This window comes from Heliangelus exortis, chromosome Z, assembly GCF_036169615.1.
Source record: "Heliangelus exortis chromosome Z, bHelExo1.hap1, whole genome shotgun sequence".
NCBI classification, from domain to species: Eukaryota; Metazoa; Chordata; class Aves; order Apodiformes; family Trochilidae; genus Heliangelus; species Heliangelus exortis.
In genome coordinates, this window is record NC_092454.1 from 15628173 (window position 1) to 15649903 (window position 21731).

A 21731-nucleotide genomic window follows, 5' to 3' on the forward strand; every position below is an offset into this window, starting at 1 on the left:
TGACAAGACAGGAAGCCTGGCTGACTGGTAATGCCCCTGAGCACTCTGGCCTAGGAGAGGAAACCCAGGTTCCTTGTTGCCATACAAGACAGAAGAGGGGCATAGCCCGGCACACCGCAAACCCACAGCCACACCGCACTGCCCGGCACACCGCACAGGCACCCCTAGCAGAGGAGACACCCGCGAGCTCCCGCAGGCAGCCGTGCCCGGGGTCCCGGTCTCACGGCAGGGGCAGCCGAACATCGACAGCGCTTGGCTACAAGCGGGCGTTTGCGCTGAATTCTGTTCGCTTCTAACACCGGCGAAGGCGCCGGCCAGAGATCTGGGAAAACGACGGTGTTTAATTCTGCAGAAACGACGGATTTGGTTGCATTTTCCCGCCGCAGCCAGCAGCCAGCGCCAGCCCCGCTCGTCCCAGGAGCGGAACAGCCCACGCCGCCTCCTCCCAAGCGGGGCTGGGTGCCGGCCGCTGCCGGGGATGCCGCCACTGCTCCTGCCCAGGGCAACACGACCGAACATCTCCGCCCCACCTGGGCACTGCCTGCTCCTCGGCAGTCCCGAACCCCGCCGCCAGGCCCGCCTCGACCGCGGCTCCCCCCGGCGGTGCGGTGACCGCGCCACCAGAGTACAACTCCCAGAATGCACCGGGCCGCCGAGCCCCGCCCCCCGCCGCCTGCGCTCCCTGTCTTGTAAAAGGTGACTGCCGTAACTTCCTCAGCGCGGTGCAGGACGGGAATGCGAGTCGATTGGCCGGCGCCCGCCCCGCTTTCTAGCGTGCTGGGGAGCAGGAAGCGGTAACGGCGGAGCAGGCGCGGCGGGACGAGGGGCTCCTGGCGGTAAGTACCTACCGGCACCGCCTCCCCACCCCGCGGGGCGCTGAGTCGCCGGGAAGCGACCCGGCCGCGAGTTGAAAAGGGATCGATTTAATGCGCGCTTTGATGACGTAATAAGGACTAACGAGGCGGCGATGCTACCACTTTCACGGCTCGGGACAGCAGCGGCCGGGTCCCCCCAACGTTGGCGCTCCCGCGGGATACTCGCGCCCGCCGGTGGCCGCCCGCGCCGCGCTGGGAGCGCCCGTGCCCGGCGGGCAGTCGGCGCTGGGTAGGCCTTCCGCCTTCTCCCGCTCCTGGGACTCGGCGGGTGCTCATTGGCTCCTCCGCCTGGGGCGGGCTCTGCTGCCGCTTTGCAATTGGCGGGGGTCGTTCTGACTGCCATGCGCTCCCGCCAATGGGGTCGGGGCTGGGGTGGCGGGAGGCTGCGGCTGCCCAGGGGGCGCCCGGGCAGGAGGCTGGGGGAGGTGCGCGGGCGGCGGCCGGGCGGGGGGTGGTGGAGCTCGGGGAGGAAAACGGAGTCCGGGGCGGGGGGGCGGTGGCGGCGACGGCAATGGTGGGGCCTTACCCTGCCCCGGGAGTGTACCCGGGCCGCCTCAGCATGGGCGAGGCCTTCACCGTTGCGGGCTGCTGTCCTCGCTCTGCGGTTATTACTTTTGAGGAAAAATAACGCAGCAGAGTGCACAAGAAGCTCCCATTTCTGTCACCTGAAATATGAAAACAAAGCCCAAAAAATCCTGTGGCCCGCCAGACGCCCCTCAGGTTGCCATTTCCTGAGATGGCGGTGGCTCGGCCAGCTCTCAGACTGCTCCTCCCGGTCTCCTGAGTTTATAACACTGCTCTGCCCGCCTGCATTCGGGTGTGAGCCCTGTGGGGAGAGAAACCCCATGTTCCCAAATATGAGGAGTTCCTGTTATGGTCCCAGAGGATAATAAGTAATAATAAGATGGCTTCACTGAGATAGATTTGTAAAAGCCGACCTCAGAAGGTATGCCTGTCATCTGAGATGATTTGGAGCAAGTCCTGAGGAGGGATGCCAGGACAGGGCTGGAGCACCTCTCCTGTGAAAACAGGCTGTGAAATTGGTATGGTTCAGCCTGGAGAAGAGCAGGCTCCAGTGAGAGCATCCCAATGCCTGAAGGGATCCTAGAGAAAAGCTGGAGAGGGACTTTTTACAAGGGTGTGGTGTGATAGGAAACATGGGAATGGTTTCAAGATGAAAGAGGTAAATCTGTATTGGATATGAGGAAGAAATTCTTCCCTCTGAGGGGGGTGAGACACTGGCACAGGTTGCCCAGGAAAGCTGTGGCTGCCACCTCTCTGGAAGTGTTCAGGCCCAGGTTGGGTGGGGTTTTGAGCAACCTGGTGTAGTGGGAAGTGTCCCTGCCTATGGAGGGTGGTTCAATGGATCTTTAAAATCCCTTCCTACAAAAACCATTCTATGATTCTATTCTATGATTCTATTCTATGATTCTATTCTATGATTCTATTCTATGATTCTATTCTATGATTCTATTCTATGATTCTATTCTATGATTCTATTCTATGATTCTATTCTATGATTCTATTCTATGATTCTATTCTATGATTCTATTCTATGATTCTATTCTATGATTCTATTCTATGATTCTATTCTATGATTCTATTCTATGATTCTATTCTATGATTCTATTCTATGATTCTATTCTATGATTCTATTCTATGATTCTATTCTATGATTCTATTCTATGATTCTATTCTATGATTCTATTCTATGATTCTATTCTATGATTCTATTCTATGATTCTATTCTATGATTCTATTCTATGATTCTATTCTATGATTCTATTCTATGATTCTATTCTATGATTCTATTCTATGATTCTATTCTATGATTCTATTCTATGATTCTATTCTATGATTCTATTCTATGATTCTATTCTATGATTCTATTCTATGATTCTATTCTATGATTCTATTCTATGATTCTATTCTATGATTCTATTCTATGATTCTATTCTATGATTCTATTCTATGATTATATGAGATGCGTTGGGTGTTGCAAGCTAATAGGGTTAAGTCAGTAGCTGGCTGTGTCTTCCCAAGAAAATCTTGGTAAACAAGTGCAGTAGTCCAGTTTCCATCGCTCATCACACAAGCCTACACATAGGTGGCAGTTTAGATCATGTCTGTATCCCTTCTTTGGCTTCTTGGTTTTCCTATGAGGACTGTACTTTTACCTCTTCCTCCAAACTAATTTTTCACTTATTGATTATAAGCTGTTCTGTTGAGCTTTTTCCTGCAATCACACTTGAATTTTTAAAATGAGAATACTCACTGAATGCTGCAACTGCATGTAGATAGTAAATTGAAACTTTGTATGAATTGTGTGTTAATTCATTACAATAAACTATCATAAGTGATGTTTTCTCATTCATGTTTTTAAGTCTTCCAACAAATAAACTTTCAAAGATTTAAAAAAATTTTTTTTAAGTTTTTTATAAGATTTTAAAGTTTGTTTGGTTTTTTTTTTTTTTGTGTATGTGGTTGTTTTTTTTGGGGGGGTTTTTTGTTTGTTTGTTTGTTTTGTAAGATATCCTTACAAACATTCAGTTTGGAAATAAACTGCATTTGAAGAGGTAGGGATTATGAAAGTTGGCATTCAAAATTTTATTTGTTTTAAAAAAGTATGCTTTCAACTGTAAGTCATTTGTCCTTATTTTTGTGTCAAAAATAAGCAAGAAGAGTTAAACAGCGATGTAAATGGCTGACACCTTCCCATAAGAGACTTTCTGTGGAATGGTAGATGATGTAAGAAAGGCAGGAGCTGCTTGCTTGTCATCTGTCTCAGACACATCATTACTGATAATGTGAAGTGAATGCAGCAGCAGCAGCAACATCTGCTGACTTCCACCTCACCCTTGCCCTCACAGGCTGGTCTGCTGCATACCTTTAAGGACCCATAATATTCCAACATGTGCTTTGCAAATCAGTGATAGCATGAAATACCATAGTTTGAGTTGGAAGGAACCTCAAATATCACCTAGTTCCAACCTTGCTGTTGTCAGGGACACCTCCCACTGGACCATCTCCCCTAAAGCCCCATCCAGCCTGCCCTTGAACACTTCCAGGGAGAGGGCATCCACTTCACTGGGCAACCTGCTCCAGGGTCTCACCACCCATTTAGTGAAGAATTTCCTCCTAATACCTATTCTAAATCTACTCTCTTCCAGTGTAAAGCCATTGACCCTTGTCCTGTCACTCCACACTCTTGTAAAAAGTCCTTCCCCAGCTTTCATACAGGCCCCTTCAGGTACTGGAAAGCCACTATAAGGTCTCCCTGGAGCTTCCTTTTCTCCAGACTGAACAACCACAAGTCTCTCAGCCTGTCCTCCTCATAGGAGAGGTGTTTCAGTTCTCTGATCATTTCATGGCCCTTCTCTGGACTCACTCTAACAGCTCCGTGTCTCTTGTGTTGGAGGCTCCAGAACTGGACACAGTACTCCAGATGGGGTCTCACAAAAGCAGAAGGGCAGAATCACCTCCCTTGACCTACTGGCTGTGCTTCTTTTGATGCAGTCCAGAACGTGGTTTGCTTTCTGGGCTGCAAGTGCACATTGCCACCTCATGTTGAGCTTCTCATCAATCAAAGCACTGCTCCAACACTTGCTCATCCCAAGTCCTGCTCCTCAGGCCTGTTTGCAGTCTGTTCTTTGCCTAAGCCGTACCTGTGCTTGTGATTGTCCTAACCCAGGCACAGGACCTTGCACTTGGCCTTATTGAAGTTAATGAGTTTGGCATGGGCCCAATTCTCAAGCCTATCAAGGTTCCTCTAGATGGCCTGCCTGTCCTCCTGACTAACATACTAAAACATTTAGAGGTAGACTTCCATAAGCAGTTGCTTCTGCTTTTCTCTTTTTCATGTTCTTGGCAAAATTACTTCTCCATTGGTCACTTTTTCTGACATGCTTGAAAGAGTGTGTTTTGTGATAAAATTAGAAAATTCACAATTTTCTGTATCTTAGTCATAAGAAAATAATTTCACTTTTGTTATAGTCAGGTGATTAATTCTCCCTACTTCTTTCAAAACCCATGGACTTGTACATGTGTTTATTGTCGGTGAGGTAGAATTTACACATCTGGACAGCGCACTTGACAAACAAGGTGGCATCAGCTCAGATGTGGTTAATACAGGGAAGTTTTGGACTCAGGACTTTACAGTTTCAGTAACGCAAAACAAGAATCTGCACCACGAGTCAGGGTGCACCTACTCTCTGTTTTCTCATAGTACTCTGAAGAAAATTGCTTCCTCACCGAAGGAGACTTTTCTTTCTATCACTGTTTGCGTTGGTACCAGAGGCTCATTCTCTTTGGTTTATTCACTCTAAGTATAACATTGTAAAAAGTCTATGTCTCTCCTTCCATTAAAACTCATCCAAGCCTAGTCAGAAACATTGAGTTCTTCAAAGGGAGTTAGAATGTAGAAAGAAACAATGTTTCTGTGCTAATGTGACTGAAATGGCTGATTTCTCTCTGGCATTCTCAGTGTGAAGCTCTAGAAATAGGAGTTGAAGATGACTGCTTCTGCATGGTTCTGAAAGTCGTTTTGCCTGGAGCTAATTTGTGAAATGCCTTAATTAAAGCACACAGACTCTCTCCAGAGGTTCTTTTGCTTAAGCAGCAGACTAACATCTGCATTTCATCCACAGACACAGGGTTCTGTTCAATCTCTTCAGGTTTGAGGACCCCTGCAACTTCCACCCCCAGCTGTGTTTATTGTATAAATAAGGGAGGAAGGGCCATCAGGTTACCAGCATATGTGTCTCAAGAGGCTGGCAAAGGCTATTTCACCTTGCAGGCAAAGAAGTTTAATTAGGCTGGGTGAATAAGATGCTCTTTGCTCTTGGGTGTGACAGTGCATTAAATCCTGGCATCTCCTATGTACTCAGAAGCATTGAAGTGCTACTTTAGTACATCCTTATTTAAATGAACTTAATGTCTTGTGTTCACCGCTGGGTGCAAAATGTGACTTAAATAGGTACATTTTAACAACTGTTCTTCCCCCATGTGGGTTGGTAGAATTCCAAGAAGTAGCTTTGTAAAGATTCTAACATGTTGCTGTGGTGTTGTTGAATAGTTAGCTGTAGCAATGTTAAATCCTTAAAGTGTTTGCTTTGAGGGAGGTGGGTCCCTGCTGAATTTGCAGAATAAAGAAATACTAACCTTCTTTGACTGTTTTTTCATGTGTATAAATAAGGCAATATTCTGCATCGTTAAACCCTACCACTTCCTACTTTACAGCCAAAATCAGTTAAAGCTGTTACTGAGACAATTTAGTTTTCCTGTTGGTTTTGTAGTCTCTGAAAAGTGCTATTTCTTTCATGTTTGTATAATAATCTGACTGTGCTTAATATTTATTGAGTGCAGTATCCTCACTCTCATACATGTCTTTTGCAGGCTAGTCCTTTTGTCATGGAAGCTGAAGAAACAATGGAGTGCATCCAGGAGTTCCCCGAACACTATAAAGTTATTTTGGATAGACTCAATGAGCAGCGTGAGCAGGACCAGTTTACAGATATTACTCTGATTGTTGATGGTATGTACAGACCAGACAAACCAGTTGTCATACAGAGAATTCTGAAAGCTGTGCTGGTACGATGATGGGTTTTTCACAGGTCGGTTGTCAGACTGGGCTGCTAATAAATTCTTTATTAGCTTGACACGCTTTCTGAGTGTCATTTCAACACATGGGATGAACAGCATCTCCAGCAGTGATTAATAATTTTGCTTCTGCTTTTCCAAACAAGGGGCTAAATATTTATAGATAGAAACCTGCTTTGAAGCTGCTGTGGCTTATTTAGCATGTTGTCTAAGGATTTCCAAAATGTTAAAATATTTTCCACTAACTTGATCTGACTGCATGCAGAGAACTTGTACAAACGCTGTATTAAAAAAAAAAAGGCACTTTGAAATAAGGTTTACTTATTGCTTCTCTGGTGCCTGCTTACTATTTTAACGTATAGTTAAAATTAGGTAGAAGCACTCACTTTTATTTTAATGTGTTTTAAGGCCATAAGTATTAGTTTAAAGGGATGATAGAGATGTAACTGTTTATTATCTTTTTAGAAAAGGTGGTGTCTTATAGCTCACTTATCATCCATGTTGTTTCTCGTACCTCTGCCCCGTGGAGCCTGGGCCAGGAAGAAGGCAACACAGTAATGGGGAATACACAGTCTGGAAAACAGGAACAGAGCAAAATAGTGCAGCAGTGTTTATGCTGGCAAAAGTGGAGATAAAATGCATCAACCTGTAAAAACAACAAAAAACAAGGAGAGCTTTGATTAAACCTGACAGCTGAGACCAAGACTTACAGGAAAAAGTTTGCATAGGAATTTCCTGTAACTTAGATATTTGAAAAGAGAAACAGTGGAATGAGTGAGTTCTCCGTCTGACTGAGCTGCAGAGCTTCGGTGAGGTCAGTCATGTCAGCATGGGTCTGCGTAAGATGGCACTGCAGTACTACTGCTGCAGTAGTATTCCTTGTTACAGGCAGACATACTAAGTGACTACATCCTGCTGGCATAGATTTGTAGACTGGGTGGACTCTTTCCTGCATCTGCATCTGTTCAGCACTATGAGTGAGGAAGCCATCATCCTATACCAGAATTTTTGTCTCTTATAGGTCACCATTTCAAAGCTCATAAGGCTGTTCTTGCTGCCTGTAGCCAGTTCTTCTACAAATTCTTCCAAGATTTTACTCAGGAGCCATTGGTGGAGATTGAAGGTAATCCAATACATGCAAGTAGAAACTTTAAGAGTTGTGTTCCCAAGCTGAAAATGTATGTAGTGTCCTTAGTACAAGCTTGCATACATGCTCGGTCATATCTTTTTGCTTTCCAGTGTTCTTGCACTGTTCTGAAGCAACTACCACCACTGGGAAAAAAACTTCCCCTGGAGAAACATTTAAAAGAAAAAGAATTCTTTGATCTTATCTTTTGAGAGGGAAATTGTGAGATTCTGTGGGTGTTTTTTTCTTTTTTTTCCCTTTCCTCTCCCCAAAACACTGCAAATGTCAGACTCTGTATGTTTTAGCACTAGCAGGGTGACGTGATCTTTTCTCTAATAGCCATTCTGGGCAGATGAAAAATACTGCAGGTGATGGCCAGTGACAGATGTTTTGGTCAAGAGCAGGATACAAGGAGAAATGCTTTCCTGGTAGACAGGAAGCAAATTTCTGGAGCAGTATTTCAACGTCCAATAACTTCTGAGCTTTCTTGAGATTGTATTTTTGTGTTTAAATCGGTACTCTTTATTCAAGCAGCTCTTTGTCCATCTTATAGTTTTATCTTTGTAATGGCATATCTGTTTCAGATTCACGTGTTTCTTTAGCATGCTTTTTATTCCAATACAGGCCTTTTAAGGTTGTCATGTTTATAAAACTTTTGACTAAAGTACTGAGAGAAAAGTTATGAGCAGGCAAGTGTGCAAGATTGATTGGGTTCATGAGACTGAGGAATGGAATGAAACTGTTGTTTTCCTTGCCTGTATACAGGTGTAAGTAACATGGCATTTCGTCACTTAATTGAGTTCACCTATACAGCAAAACTAATGGTCCAAGGTGAGGAAGAAGCAAATGATGTTTGGAAAGCAGCCGAGTATCTACAAATGTTAGAAGCTATCAAAGCACTTGAAATCAGGTAAGCACATAAGCGTCTTTTTTTTCCCAACACCAAAATGCAGTCACAAGAGTCCTTCTACAAGAGTTGGCTGTCAGTACTTTGCAGTGCTGCTTCTTATCCTAGAACCTCCTCAACTTATGTGGGACCGTATAGTCTTCTGCTATAAAATGTGGGTCAGAATTATAGAGCCTAAAAAAGTAATGTCACGTTCTTCACTCTGAAACTCAATGACAAGTGTCATGGCTGGTAAATGTTGCAGACACTGTGGGGCTGTGACACTGTGGTAGCTAGTACCAGATCTCTGGGTTATCTGACTGTCCACACCTGACTGACAGCTGGGTGTACAGTGACAGTGCACCTCAGGCAATAACAATAACAATAACAAGTTTGTGCTGCTGCTCTGATTTCATGCAGCTCTCTGCTATTTCTGAGACAATAAACAGTGATCTTAAAACTACTTGCTGCAAAATTACCCTCTCAGAATTCTTAAATGAGTGTAACTTATGATCAGTTTTATACTGGATCATAATTCAATCATATGTTGCTGTTGCACCTTTTATTCATATATATATATATATACATATATATATGTATGTATGTATGTACACTTCTATTCAGTATTAGGAACTGCACTCCATCACCTAGCTCCCACCTGAGAAAAACAGGTAATTGTCCCATCGTGCTGTTTTTCTAAATTCCTTCTTTTTAACTTTCACAAAGTGCTGTCACAGTCTCTTACCTTCTACAGGCTACATTGTTCTGCCAGTATGAAGCAGAGGGAGGGTCAATGAGTGCTTCCACCATTACAGTTATTTTTGCTTTCTCTTCTAGGCTTGCTGAATGGTGTTTGCATTCAGGCCAGGGAAAGATAGTTACTTCTTTTTTATCCCCCGATAGACACATCAGCTGAGGAGACTGGTGTTAGCCCCAAGTCCATCTAGTTGGCAGCTAACATTTTGTATTAAAAACCCCTCCATGACATGATGTACTGTAAACTTGTTTTCAACATCAGCATTTATTTCTGAATTAACTTATTCTGTGCACATTGTGCAAACTGACAGTAGAGCTGGATAAGTATGTAATTTTTTAAATAGAAAATATACAGGATTGTCTGTCTCCTGTTCTCCTTCTCCATTAACACACTGGGGTGTTTTCACATTATAAAGATTAAGTAGGGTACCACCATATTCTTTTTTATTTTTAATTTTCAGGGAAAAAAGCAAACCTCAGCTGCCTGCTTTAGGAATTTAAAAAAACCTTGAAACTGGAAAAGTATGTTCTAATCAGTATAACTTTGAATCAGGGTACACCAGCAGAGTTGTTGATCATCCATCAATCAGACTGCAATTATTTCCTACTATTGCATAATTTTATGCAGTGTTGGTTATGCATTACTGGTAAATACAGTAGTTCTTAGCTTACAAGGAAACAAACAACGTGTATTTAACATGTTCCTAACCAACATGTGTGTGAGCCAGTCTTTTCTTAGGGTTATTTCCATTGCTCATGGATTTTGAAAAGACAAACTTGAGTATCACTGTTAGTCTCTGTTTTCTCCATAGTAAGAGTGGGAAGAATTGCAATTCAGTACTTTAGTCAGAGTTTTGAGTGAGGGGTAAGCCTCAGAAGCTTCAGCTGAAACAGAGATGATTGTAGAGCTAACAATTTGTTTTATGCATTGAAAAGCTGCACATCACATAATTGAGACTAGAAAGAGAACAAATAGCTGTCATTTCTGAAAGTGCAGTTGTGTTGTATGGGTGTATCCCTATTTAGTTTCATATGGTGTGGTCAAGGTTTGAAGTTTCACACAGTATAGTCAAATTATTCTTTTGGTACATGATCCTGGAGCTACTTAAAATGATGTGCAAAGTAACTGTCACCTTATAGACATCAGAAATCCAGGGTAGATGAAACTATTTTTAGCTGCTCTGTTTTCCTGTGTCTGAATAGACTAAGGTGCAATTTAATAAGCTGTATCCTGCATTAGTTCATTAGCCACATATCTCTGATATATAACTTACAGGTACCAAAGTGAAGTTTTGTCTCTATTACTAGAAAATGTGAAAGTGATAGAGGGCAAGCTGCTTTAAAGAATTACTTAAGCTGCACGGGACAATAAAAGCACAGGTCATTCCTGTCTCATTTCAGGGGAAGATAACCACTCATTTTCAAAGCTGGTGATCAGCAGTAAAACACAGAGCCACGTATGTGCTGTGATTGGTCCTGCATGTGTAACTTGAAAAAGCTTTGTCCCACTCAGCTCTGCCTGTGTTTGAGATGACATGCTATCCCTGACATCCTGAAAGAAAGGAGTTGGGTGTGTGATGCAGGGAGAACAGGAACAGAGCTGGGGGTTGTGTTTAAGCCCAGAAAATGAAACAAGTACTCTTCCCAGTGGCTTGTATTTTTACCTCACCCTGTAGCTGTGTGGTTTCAAGAAGTACAAGGTGTAACAGTAATTATGGTGTGATGTCACAGCTGTAGTGTTTTCTAACAAGCTGTAAGCACTGCAGGCAATTGCACACAGTCTGGGGCTTAAGAGGTGAATAGTGTAAGAAGAACTTGAATCTTATTTCTGAGTAGACAGGCAAAAGAACTCCTTCCTTCAGGGAAGTTATCTTTCTAAGTACAGAATTTTATAGGTTTCTAAGATACTTATGCCTTTAGGCTAACTGCCCTTTTTTTCTTGATAGGTGCTTTGTATCTTTCAAGAAGAACTCTTTAAAACACTTCAGTAGCCTTATGTCAAAGGCTCTGCAGCTTTAGCCATGCTATGTTACATCTCTATGGAGTACAGATTAAGGACAAATTAGCTTCTGACATGGACACGCATTATGTGGTCATTCATCATGCATCTGAAAAAAAAATGAAAAGCATTTATCACAGAAGTATTAGGTAGGAATTCTTATGTCAGTTGTTATGGATCTTAACCTTGTTTATGCAAATGCTTTACAGGAACAAAGAAAATTCATCACCTTTAGAATCAAATCAAGCACAAGGTAAAAATAAACCGAAAAAGAGGAAGATAGCTGAAACCTCTAATGTTATCACAGAAACACTACCATCTGCAGAGTCGGGGCCTGTTGAAATTGAGGTTGAGATTGCTGAAGGAATGATTGAAGTGGAAGATGACAGCATCGAAACACTTGAAGAAGTAGCTTCTGCAGAGCAGTCCATAAAGTACATACAGACAACGGGTACATCAGATGAATCTGCTTTGGCTCTTTTGGCAGATATCACCAGCAAGTATCGTCAGGGAGAGAGAAAATGCCATATCCAAGAAGAAGGTGATAGTGCAACTGATCCCTCATGCAAACAGGTAGAAGGTATTGAAATTGTGGAACTTCAGCTGTCACACGTGAACAATTTATTCCACTGTGAGAAATGTAACCGTTCATTTAAATTGTTTTACCATTTTAAGGAACACATGAAAACACACTCTGCTGAGAGTTACAAGTGTGACATATGCAATAAAAGGTACCTGCGAGAGAGTGCTTTGAAACAGCATCTCACCTGTTACCACCTTGATGAAGGTGGTGCCAGCAAGAAGCAAAGACCTGGCAAAAAAATACATATATGCCAGTACTGTGAGAAGCAGTTTGACCACTTTGGACATTTTAAAGAGCACCTGCGGAAGCACACGGGTAAGAGAACTGCTGTAGTCCTGCCCTTGTGGCCTTGACTGTAGTATTTTGGGGTTTTGCATGTTTTGGGTAAATAGAGAATATGCTGGAGACACCAGATGACTCCTCAGTGCTAGAAATACTTGGCTTCTAGTTAGAACTGAAAAGCTGGTTTGTCTTTCTTTGGTTGTTTTGTTTTATTTTTTCATTGATGTAAACTTGTGAGGGATTGAGATAGTTAAAAATAGGCAATGATGAATCTTACCTCCTAGTCAGTTAATGTTTAAGATTTTTTTTCAAAGCAGTTAAGACATTTCCTTAATCAAAAGTACCAAACTGAGGAACTACTTTTCTTTTCACAGTTCTACTAGTAAATGTTGCTGTTGAAATATGATCTGAACCGTGAACTTCTCAGTGGAATATCATTCAGATGGTTTCTTTATCTTGCAAAACTTTTGCAAATGCCTATTAGTGCATTGTCGGGGGGCACAAACTCTGCTTTATGCTTAATCAAAATACTTTATTGTGCAGAATTCCAATTAAAAAAAGACTAGGGTCGACTAAGCCCGGAGAGACTAAGCCAGAGACTAAACCTGTATCGTGAGTTCGCTACACATTTATAGACACCCTGTAACTATTGAGTGATTTATAGATTTGTTTGTTACATACTTAAAAATACTTTGTTTTAACATAATAATCTCAACTAAACCATTCTCACAGCCTGCACCTAGCACAATATCATAACCCTCTTGAGAAACCAAACTCCTCCAGCAGTTCCCAGCTTGTGTGTTGCTTGAACCACTTCGTGCCTTGCGCCTTTATCTCACATAGCTCCATCTGTTCTCATGGTGTTCTCCCACAGCACATTAGGTATAAAATACCCCTTAATATAATTCTTTCTTCCACCATCTAATTTGGAAAGTTTGATCTTTCATCTGTTATTTAATTTTTATTTGCTAATTACCACAGCAGATTTTTTTTAATTACTACAGTGCACATTTTTTTACTATGAAATCTTCCCCTTTGAAATCTGGATAGTTCTTTTTGAGTACAAAATGACTTGTGCTTCTTCTTTCTATATAATATGGGAGGCTATAATGCTACTTCTTAATCTCACTGAAAAGTCTACTAACTGAACAGTGACTGAGCATTATATGGACAACTCTGAATGTAAAGTAAATGTGGTCCTGAAAAATAACATTTTCCAGATGTTTTTGTTTAATATAACATTCATGAGTCATCAGTGAGAATTTAATGAAGGTTGACAGGCCTATTTGCAGCTTCTTTTTATTATTAAAGCATTTTAATTACAGTTCTTTAGTATCTGTGTAGGATACAGATGAATTGATATGACACTGTGTCCAGTCTATTCCTAACAGCCTCTTAAAAGTTCAATTTCTTAAAAGACTTTGCAAATCCTTATCTCCTATGTAGTAAGAAGTGTTTCTCCATTAACCGAGTAACCCAAATATCACAATATGTTGGTTGCAGTTGTAACAGGTTTTGGGGGCCAAAGCACCTTAGCATATTACAGGCAATACAGAGTACTTTATAAGTAATTATATTGATACAAGTATAACACATGGAATCTAATTATTTCTTTGCTACCATTTAACTGTGGTTTTCTAAGATCAGTGGAAAAAGTCTCATGCAGCCAAAAGCTTTCGAAGTCCTGAATGCTTCACAGCACTCTTGAATGCTGCTATGAAACTATATGGCCTGAGAGAAAATGTCCTACAAAGCATTTGGTCTTCAGAATATGTTGGAGATTTGTGAGGAATTTGAGTAAGAACACAATAAATCTGTGACAGGTGCCTTACTCCAAGCAGCAGTTTAAATGTGACTGGTTCACAGGACAGGTGAAAGTGTGTGGTGTGAGTTTTGCTCTGTAGTGTCCATTAGTTCCTTGGGCAAAGTCTATGACTTTTGAACTGCAAAACTGGTGAGAGTTCAGCATCTTCTACATTGACTGTACAACAGTCTCCCAAAACAGAATTTTGTAACCATTAATGGGAATGTTCCCACGAATTAACATTTTTCTGTAGCCTCTGTTACAGCTGCAACCAACATACTGTGATATTTGGTTGACAATCCCTAACTCTGAAAATACATGTTTATTTTCATCTCAATAGCAAATACCTATTGCACTGCTGTTATACTATCTGGGATAGATTCTTGTTTCATTCACTGAAATATCTCAGCCTCTTTTGGAGTTCATTTGGCTGTTTGTTTCAGTAATGATATTGATACCAGTACCTCCACAGATTTAACTATCAAGACCTTCAGAAGAAACACACTGTTCCTATTTTTTTGTACTTGATTTGTTTGAGTTTCATTGTGCTTGTTCACGTTGAAATCAGTAAAATGAGACACCAGTTTTTCTTTCTTACTACTTAATGGCTGTAACAACTAATATGCTACCTTGCATGAAAAAAAGATAAGGACCTGTTTTCATCCTGCCCTGCTGTTGTCTGTAGCTGGCTTCCATGTTTGGTACCAGGTTTGAACTGCAGTGGCCAAACTGAAAGGAATTTTGATCTTCTTGTACCCATTTATGTCTCTTTAGACAGTAAAGGCAGGATGGTTTTTGTTACTTACGATAGTGGTACTTTGTTATTTTAGTGATCACTTGGTGCCATCTTCCTTTTATGGAGCTTATTTTCAACTCTCAAGCATAAGCTGTTATTGCTCTTTAAAATAAAACTTTCTATTATTTAAAAACTTCCTTCCTTAACATGTTACTTTGTATATTTACTTGTGTTGATTCTTTAATTGTAAATACCAGATGAAAAGAGGAAAATTGCTGCTTTTCTTTTAAGATACTTCCTCAGAGTAGTAATCCAATTTCCATTAAAACCGAAATGTGTTTTAAGTGGCATTGGTAATTGTTATTGGGTTTTTTTTCTAAATAAGAGTTAAGACTCCACATTAAGTTTTTGCCAGTTTGTTTACATAAGGTTTACACAGAATGTCTTGCTCTTCTTCTATAGAGTAATCCAGTTGGCCACATCTTTACAGGGTATTTATCAACCTACATAAAATGTAGAGAGGGGAGATCGAGAGTGCTGACTGAAAACTTGCTGGCTTTATTAATTTACAAATCCCTGTATCTGTCTTAACAGGTGAAAAACCATTTGAATGTCCAAACTGCCATGAACGTTTTGCCAGGAATAGCACACTCAAATGTCACCTGACGGCCTGTCAGTCTGGAGCTGGAGCTAAAAAGGGAAGAAAGAAGCTGTACGAATGTCAGGTGGGTAGTGGAAGTAGGAGAGTGTGAGGTTAGATCCCTCCTTCCTGTGCTGAGGAAGTGTGAGAGTACTGATCAGGAAAGACAAGTATGGGCTTGTGTCTCCAAGAGCTAATTCTAGTAAAATAAATATAAGGATCACGTTCAACCACAACACGCACAGAAATTCTTATATTTAAATAGTTCAATTTAAAATACCTACATGTAGCTTTATAATACTTAAAATGAGAGGTGTTCTTATGAGTAGGTAAGTGTTCATATGCATTTTACTGATCTTTCTGCTTCGTTTTCAAGGTTCTTGATGCAGTGACCTAGGTGTTACCCAGCTTGTGAGCATGTTTCACTAAAGCCTAAAATGCAAAGTACTACTTTACTTCCCATATTATTATTTTTCTGTTTGGTACCAAAGATTTTTACTTTCTCTGGAAAGTCACTTCAATTTACGATTACAATCTGTAGTCGTTTTTAAGCAAATATAAATGCTGTAGAGGGACATATAGAATACTTGGTCACTATATATAACTGGCATTTGCGAGGATGTTCACAGCACTGTTACTTAGCCTTGAAAAGATGATCCTGAAAAACTAGGAAAGAACTGAAGCAGTTGTAGCATTTTTATTTGCCATTTTGCTGTCCCACCACTGTGACATTCTCAAATAAGAACACACTTCATTTCTTCCCTCTTTTCCTTTCCTTTTGTTTCACCCTATTTAGTTCACAGAATGGCCGTGGTTTGAGGTTAAATTGGGTTGTATAGTGAAGAAAACTGCTGAATATTGGCTTTATTTGTTCCAAAAGAGATAGTGATCTTATTCACAGAAAGCAATGAGTATTGCAGATTAGCAACACCAATTAATTATTTAATCAGATGTTTCACTGGTGCTGTTGCAGCATTTAGTTATTATGCTAGTCAGAATTTCATTTTTGGGAGTATACCTTTGTTTTAATGATGTTTGTTCTGAATATGAGAATTTCTGTGCAGCACAAAGTTGTAACTAACAGCTTCATTGAACATACTCTTTGTAACCCTTTGATCTAATTGCTTTGTGTCGTAGCTTTCTCTTTCTAAACTGACACTGCATCATCTCACAGATGTTGTGAATGGGCATTAGTGTTTCATCAGACTGCAGGAACTACAGCAATTCTTTGTGTTTTTTTTTTAAGTTGGTTTTGGTTTTGGGTTTTTTTTTAGTTTTTCTCTTTAGAGTAGTGCTCAAATCTTGGTTCACTGAACAGAGAGGGAAAATCAAAATTGTGCATACTTGATGAACATTTTTGGTGCACTTCAGTGTATGATGTGAGTACTGAATTAGGCTTCACGTGGCAAGAACAATAATTAAATACTTGGTGTGTTGAAAGCCTTGCTGAAGTCAAGGTAGACAACATCCACTGCTCTCTCCTCATCCATGCATCCAGTCATGCCATTGTAGAAAGCTTAGTCTTTTTGACAGATTATTCAGACATTACTTCCCCTTGGTGAACCCATGCTGACTACTTCTGAAACCTTCTTTTCCTCCACATGCTTTGAGATGATGCCCAGAATGAGCTCGTCTTTCCAGGGATGGAGGTGAGGCTCACTGGTCTGTAGTTTCCTGGGTCTTCCCTGTTGGCTTTTTTGAAGACTGGAGTAACATTGGCTTTTCTCCAGTCCTTTTCTCCAGGACCTTTCAAAGACAGTGGCCAGAAAATGACTGCTGCCAGTTCCCTCAGCTCTCTCAAGTGTATCCAATCATATCATAAAATTGTATCATATAATGTTTTTGGTTTGAAGGGACCTTAAAGATCATCTAGTTCCAGCTCCCCTGCACAGGCAGTGATACCTTCCACTAGACCAGGCTGCTGAAAAGTCCCATCCAACCTCACCTTCAACACTTCCAGGAATGAGGCATCCACAACCGCTCTGGGCAACCTCTTCTAGTATCTCACACTAAATAATTTCTCTCTAATGTGTCACCTAAATCTGTTTTGCAGCTTAAAACTGTTACCCTTTGTCCTCTAACTACATGCGCTTCTAAAATGTCCCTCTTCAGCTTTCCTGTAGGAGCCTTCATGTATTGGAATGCCAATAAAAGGTCTCCCCAGGGCCTTCTCCATGCTGAGCAACCCCAGCTTTTTCAGACTGTCTTCACTCCAGGCCTCTGGTCATCTTTGTGGCTTTCCCCTGGATGTGCTTGTCATGGCTTAGCACTTTGGGTTGACTAAAACCCAAAGGACAGAATTTTTCTGTATTACCTGCCACAAAAGGAAGGTAAAAGGGGAATAAAAACTAGAGACTTGAAGTTGAAAATTAAAAAAATTGTAAACAGATTTACTAGCACAGGGGATAGGTGATAACATAAGCGATAAAGAACAAAAATACAAATGTATACAAATACATATACACAGCCCTATCTGGGTGCCGGCAGGGATAGGTGCCTGAGGTCCCTTGCAGCAGGTCTGACTCAGGAGAGGGCTCCACAGCTCTTCCCAGCACCCGATGGATGTGGATGCTGAAAGGAGTGCAGGGGAACAGCAGCAAAGCAAGGAGCAGGCCTCCTCTTCAGTTCCTTGTACTCAAACTGTGACATTGCTTTAGCAGCCCCAAGTCCTTCTTGTGCTGGGGGCTCCAGTACTGGACACAGTACTCTAGCTAGGGTCATAAGAGCAGAGTAGAGGGTGAGAATCACTTCCTTCACCTTGCTGGCCACTCGTCTGTTGCTCAGGACTCATGGACTTGTGTATATCCAGTTTACTTAATTAATCTCTAACTTGATCCTCATCAACCAAGGGAAAGTCTTAATTTATCCAGATGACCTGTTACCCCTGAGGTGTGTGACACCTGGGGGCTGGCCTGTGCAGAAAAGACTGAAGTAAAGAAGGTATTCAGTAACTCTGCCTTCTGTGCATTCTCTGTCTCATTCAACTCTCATTCAACTGTCTCATTCTCTGCACCTGCCTTATTCAACTGTTAGCCCTGATTTTCTCTAGTTTTCTTTTTGCCTCTGTCAGACTTGAAGAAACCATTCTTGTCAAAGTTGATGTCCTTTGCCAGGTCTTATTCCAAGGAGGCCTGGGCTTTTGTCATTTCATCCTGTGTATTTTGACAGCATTCTTGTAATCTTCCTAAGTGGTCAGTCCTTTCTTCCCTAAACTTTAAACTTCCTTCTTCCACTTAAGCTTTTTCAGAAGCCATGCAGGTCTCCTGTTTCGCTTGCCTGATTTCTTCGTTATAGGGACACACCAGTCCTGAGTTTGGAGGAAGTGGTACTTGAGTATCAACCAGCTCTCTTGAGCCCTAACCCATGGGATTTCTCCAAGCAGCTACTTGAAAAGATCAAAGTTAGCCCTCCTGAAGTCCAAGGCTTCAATCCTACAGTTGAGGCAGTACTTTTAGATGGAATTTAGGGAGTTCTATCCTCTGGAATCACTCAGATGTTTTACTTAAATGGCAAAATGGGAGACTTCAGTCTGGCCAGTTAAGCCTCACAATGCCCTGAGGAAATGAAAGCTGATAAGGAAAAATAGGCACATAGAACTTCAGTAAAAGGATAGCTTGTATTACACTTTTGATGCACAGTATGATTACATTAAGTAGCTTACCATCCAAAGCATTAGCACCAGACATTTACTGGGGCATGGTATTTCACATGAATTTCTGATAAGGTCAAAATCAGAAAACTATCAAATGCTGTACTGACTCATAAGTTTTGTAGGTATCCCATGTATGCACAACTCGAAGTAGCACACTCTTTTAAATAAATACATAAATGCTAGGTCTTCTGTTCATCTGGAGCTGACTTCTCAGCTTTTACCTGTAATGTTTTTATTTTCAAGTAGCACAAAGATACATTATGTGATGCCATGATCTGAAATAGCCTCTATTCTTCATCATGTTTTTCTTGGCTGATTAATATAATGTGTCTTCTGTTTCAGGTTTGTAACAGCGTGTTTAACAGCTGGGATCAATTCAAAGATCACTTGGTAATACACACTGGTGACAAACCCAACCACTGCACCTTATGTGATGTGTGGTTTATGCAAGGCAGTGAGCTGAGAAGGCATCTCAAAGAAATGCACAACATTTCAGAACGCATAGTGACAGAAGAGGTTCTTCCGGTGGAAGCTGTGGAAGCTGAACCAGTAACATCAATGACTATCATAGAACAGGTGGAGCAAGTCCATGTCCTACCAGTAATTCAGGTACAAGTGGATCCTGCACAGGTAACTGTGGAACAGATGCACCAGGATCTCATACAGGACAATCAAGTGAAAGGCACACAAATAGATGAACTGCAAGAACAGGTGCAAATCAGTTACTTAGAAGTTGAACACATTCAGACTGAGCAGGGTGCTGAAGTTCATGTGGAGCAGTTACATGTTGAGCATGTAAATCAAATACAGATGGAAGAAGTACAGGCAGAACTTATAGATGGAACAGACTTTAGACAAGTAAAATATGAAAGTGTTGCTCCAGGAGAAGCAGAAGAAAAAGAACCTAATCAAGAAGCTGATGCAGTTAAGGAAGAACATGAACAAGCTGAAGACTTAAAAACTCAACACTTACTGGACGTAAAGAATGAATAGGTGGATAACTAGGACAAATAATGATAATGTGCAGGTTTAGAGATGAAATACCAAATTATTTTGTTAACGTTTACATTGGTTTTTGAACTGTCAGTGGTCATTTTTCCAATATGCTGTCCCTAGGAAGCTGAGTGAGTGGACCAAAATTAGCTTTCTTCATGTACAACTAATATTTTCTCATGTGAAAATTAACTTTGCCACTCATGTAACACCATGCAACAGGAACTACCAGAGATGCGGACAGCTTTCTGAGGATTTTAATAGTTATTGACTTTTATCATTGTTACATTATTACCCTGAGCACCTCTAAGAGTAACTTAATCTCTTTTCTCTTGCAACAGAAGCAAACTCTTGTTACAGATTGTGTCTGTGGCAGAAGAATCCGCAAAATCTGGTGGGTTCTATTGCAAGTGGCAATTGAGTACCTGTAAATTTTTGGGTCAGACTGTTTGCTGGATTTTAACAGCAGTCCTTAACTTTCATGCTGAGGAAAATAAATTGTTGCTTGAGTTCTGTGCACAAAAGTCCTGTGCCTTTTCAACACTGACTTGTTAAATTTCCACAAAGTTCCTAGAGTGTTCAAGAAAAAGTTCAGTAAAAGACTATTTAGGTAATGTTACAGTGCTTTATATTTTTGCTTCAAGTTGCCCGCTACTGATTTTTTTTTTCTTTCTTTCTTCCTTTTTTTTTTTTTTCCCCTTTTTATTTTTTTGCATTAAATTTAGAGGCAGGAGTCTGAGGGGAGGAAACAACTGGAGGCAGTAGGACTCTCCAAAAGGGACACTTTAAAATAGCTTAAAATAGAAGAAGCTCAGTAGAATCTGTGGTAAGCATAAGATGGAAGAAAGCTACCAGCAGACTCATCTTTTATAAATTAAATGAAAATTTGAAATTAATTTGTTGAAACACAATATATAGAAGACTTGTCTTTTATGGTCTCTGATTCTTGTTTATTTGAAAATAAATTCTGACGCTTGACACAAAGATGTTCTAAACGTAAAAGTAAAAGCCATAGGTATGAGTGCTAAACTGGATTGAAAAGTAGGTGTGTAAATAATTTAATCAATAATAGACAATAAAACAATATCAACCATGAAAGCTGCATCACTTTTTTCATCCAATAAATTAGGAAAAACTGAGTGACTGACAACTACAGTGTCAGATCTTGGTGGTAACAATCAGTTCTTCTTTTTAATGAGATTAACATCCTTATTGTAAAGTTAGATTTGTTTAGAAAATAATTGTCTAGCTCTATGTTCAATGATGCTAAGGACTTCTAACTCCTGATTACTGCCTTGAGGTTAGAGGTGCCTCCATACTTCTTAAAAATTTTATTTTCAAAGCCTTAACTGAAAAGAGGAATTTTTGCAAGGACATTCCCTAATGGTCTTGGTAATCCTGTAGTTCTTAGTTAAGATCAGGATTTTTTGTTCATTCTTCTCCAAATGTAGACTTATTTCCTGGGATTTGTGCTTTTATTTTGTCTCATTCAAAATGGTCCTTGTGTTTCATGGTAGGTTTTGAAAAACTGTTGCAAAACAAACATGGATCTCAATTAAACTTTCAAACAATTTGATTAATGTAACTTCCTTTTTTTTTATGATGTTTTGTGTTTTCTGAGATGCAGGTAATATGTACTGATTATTGTGCAGAGAGAAGAATGTGGCCTAATAATAATCATTAAGTAAAATTGTATATTGTATTTAGTACCTTCAGATAAAAAGCTTGTCTTTTGATAAAACTGAGGGGGCATGCCCAGCTGCATGACTCAGTTTTTTTAAGTCTTTGTGTATTTATATAG

General features: G+C 40.8%; 1 protein-coding gene across 6 annotated transcripts; it reads left to right on the forward strand.

The window, feature by feature from the left end:
• The first annotated feature begins 723 nt into the window (after positions 1-723).
• Positions 724-21515, forward strand: ZNF131 (zinc finger protein 131). 6 transcript variants are annotated; one of them, XM_071731862.1, is made up of 8 exons: positions 724-836; positions 6270-6408; positions 7495-7596; positions 8365-8509; positions 11450-12138; positions 15240-15370; positions 19280-19930; positions 20656-21515. In XM_071731862.1, exons 2-7 carry the CDS (start codon positions 6285-6287, stop codon positions 19928-19930), a joined length of 1842 nt encoding a protein of 613 aa, XP_071587963.1. In that variant the 5' UTR covers positions 724-836; positions 6270-6284; the 3' UTR covers positions 20656-21515. The 6 variants fall into 6 exon arrangements, with proteins under 6 accessions (XP_071587963.1, XP_071587965.1, XP_071587966.1 ...); XM_071731864.1 differs by having other exon boundaries at positions 19280-19567; XM_071731865.1 differs by having other exon boundaries at positions 19280-19546.
• Positions 21516-21731: the final 216 nt, after the last annotated feature.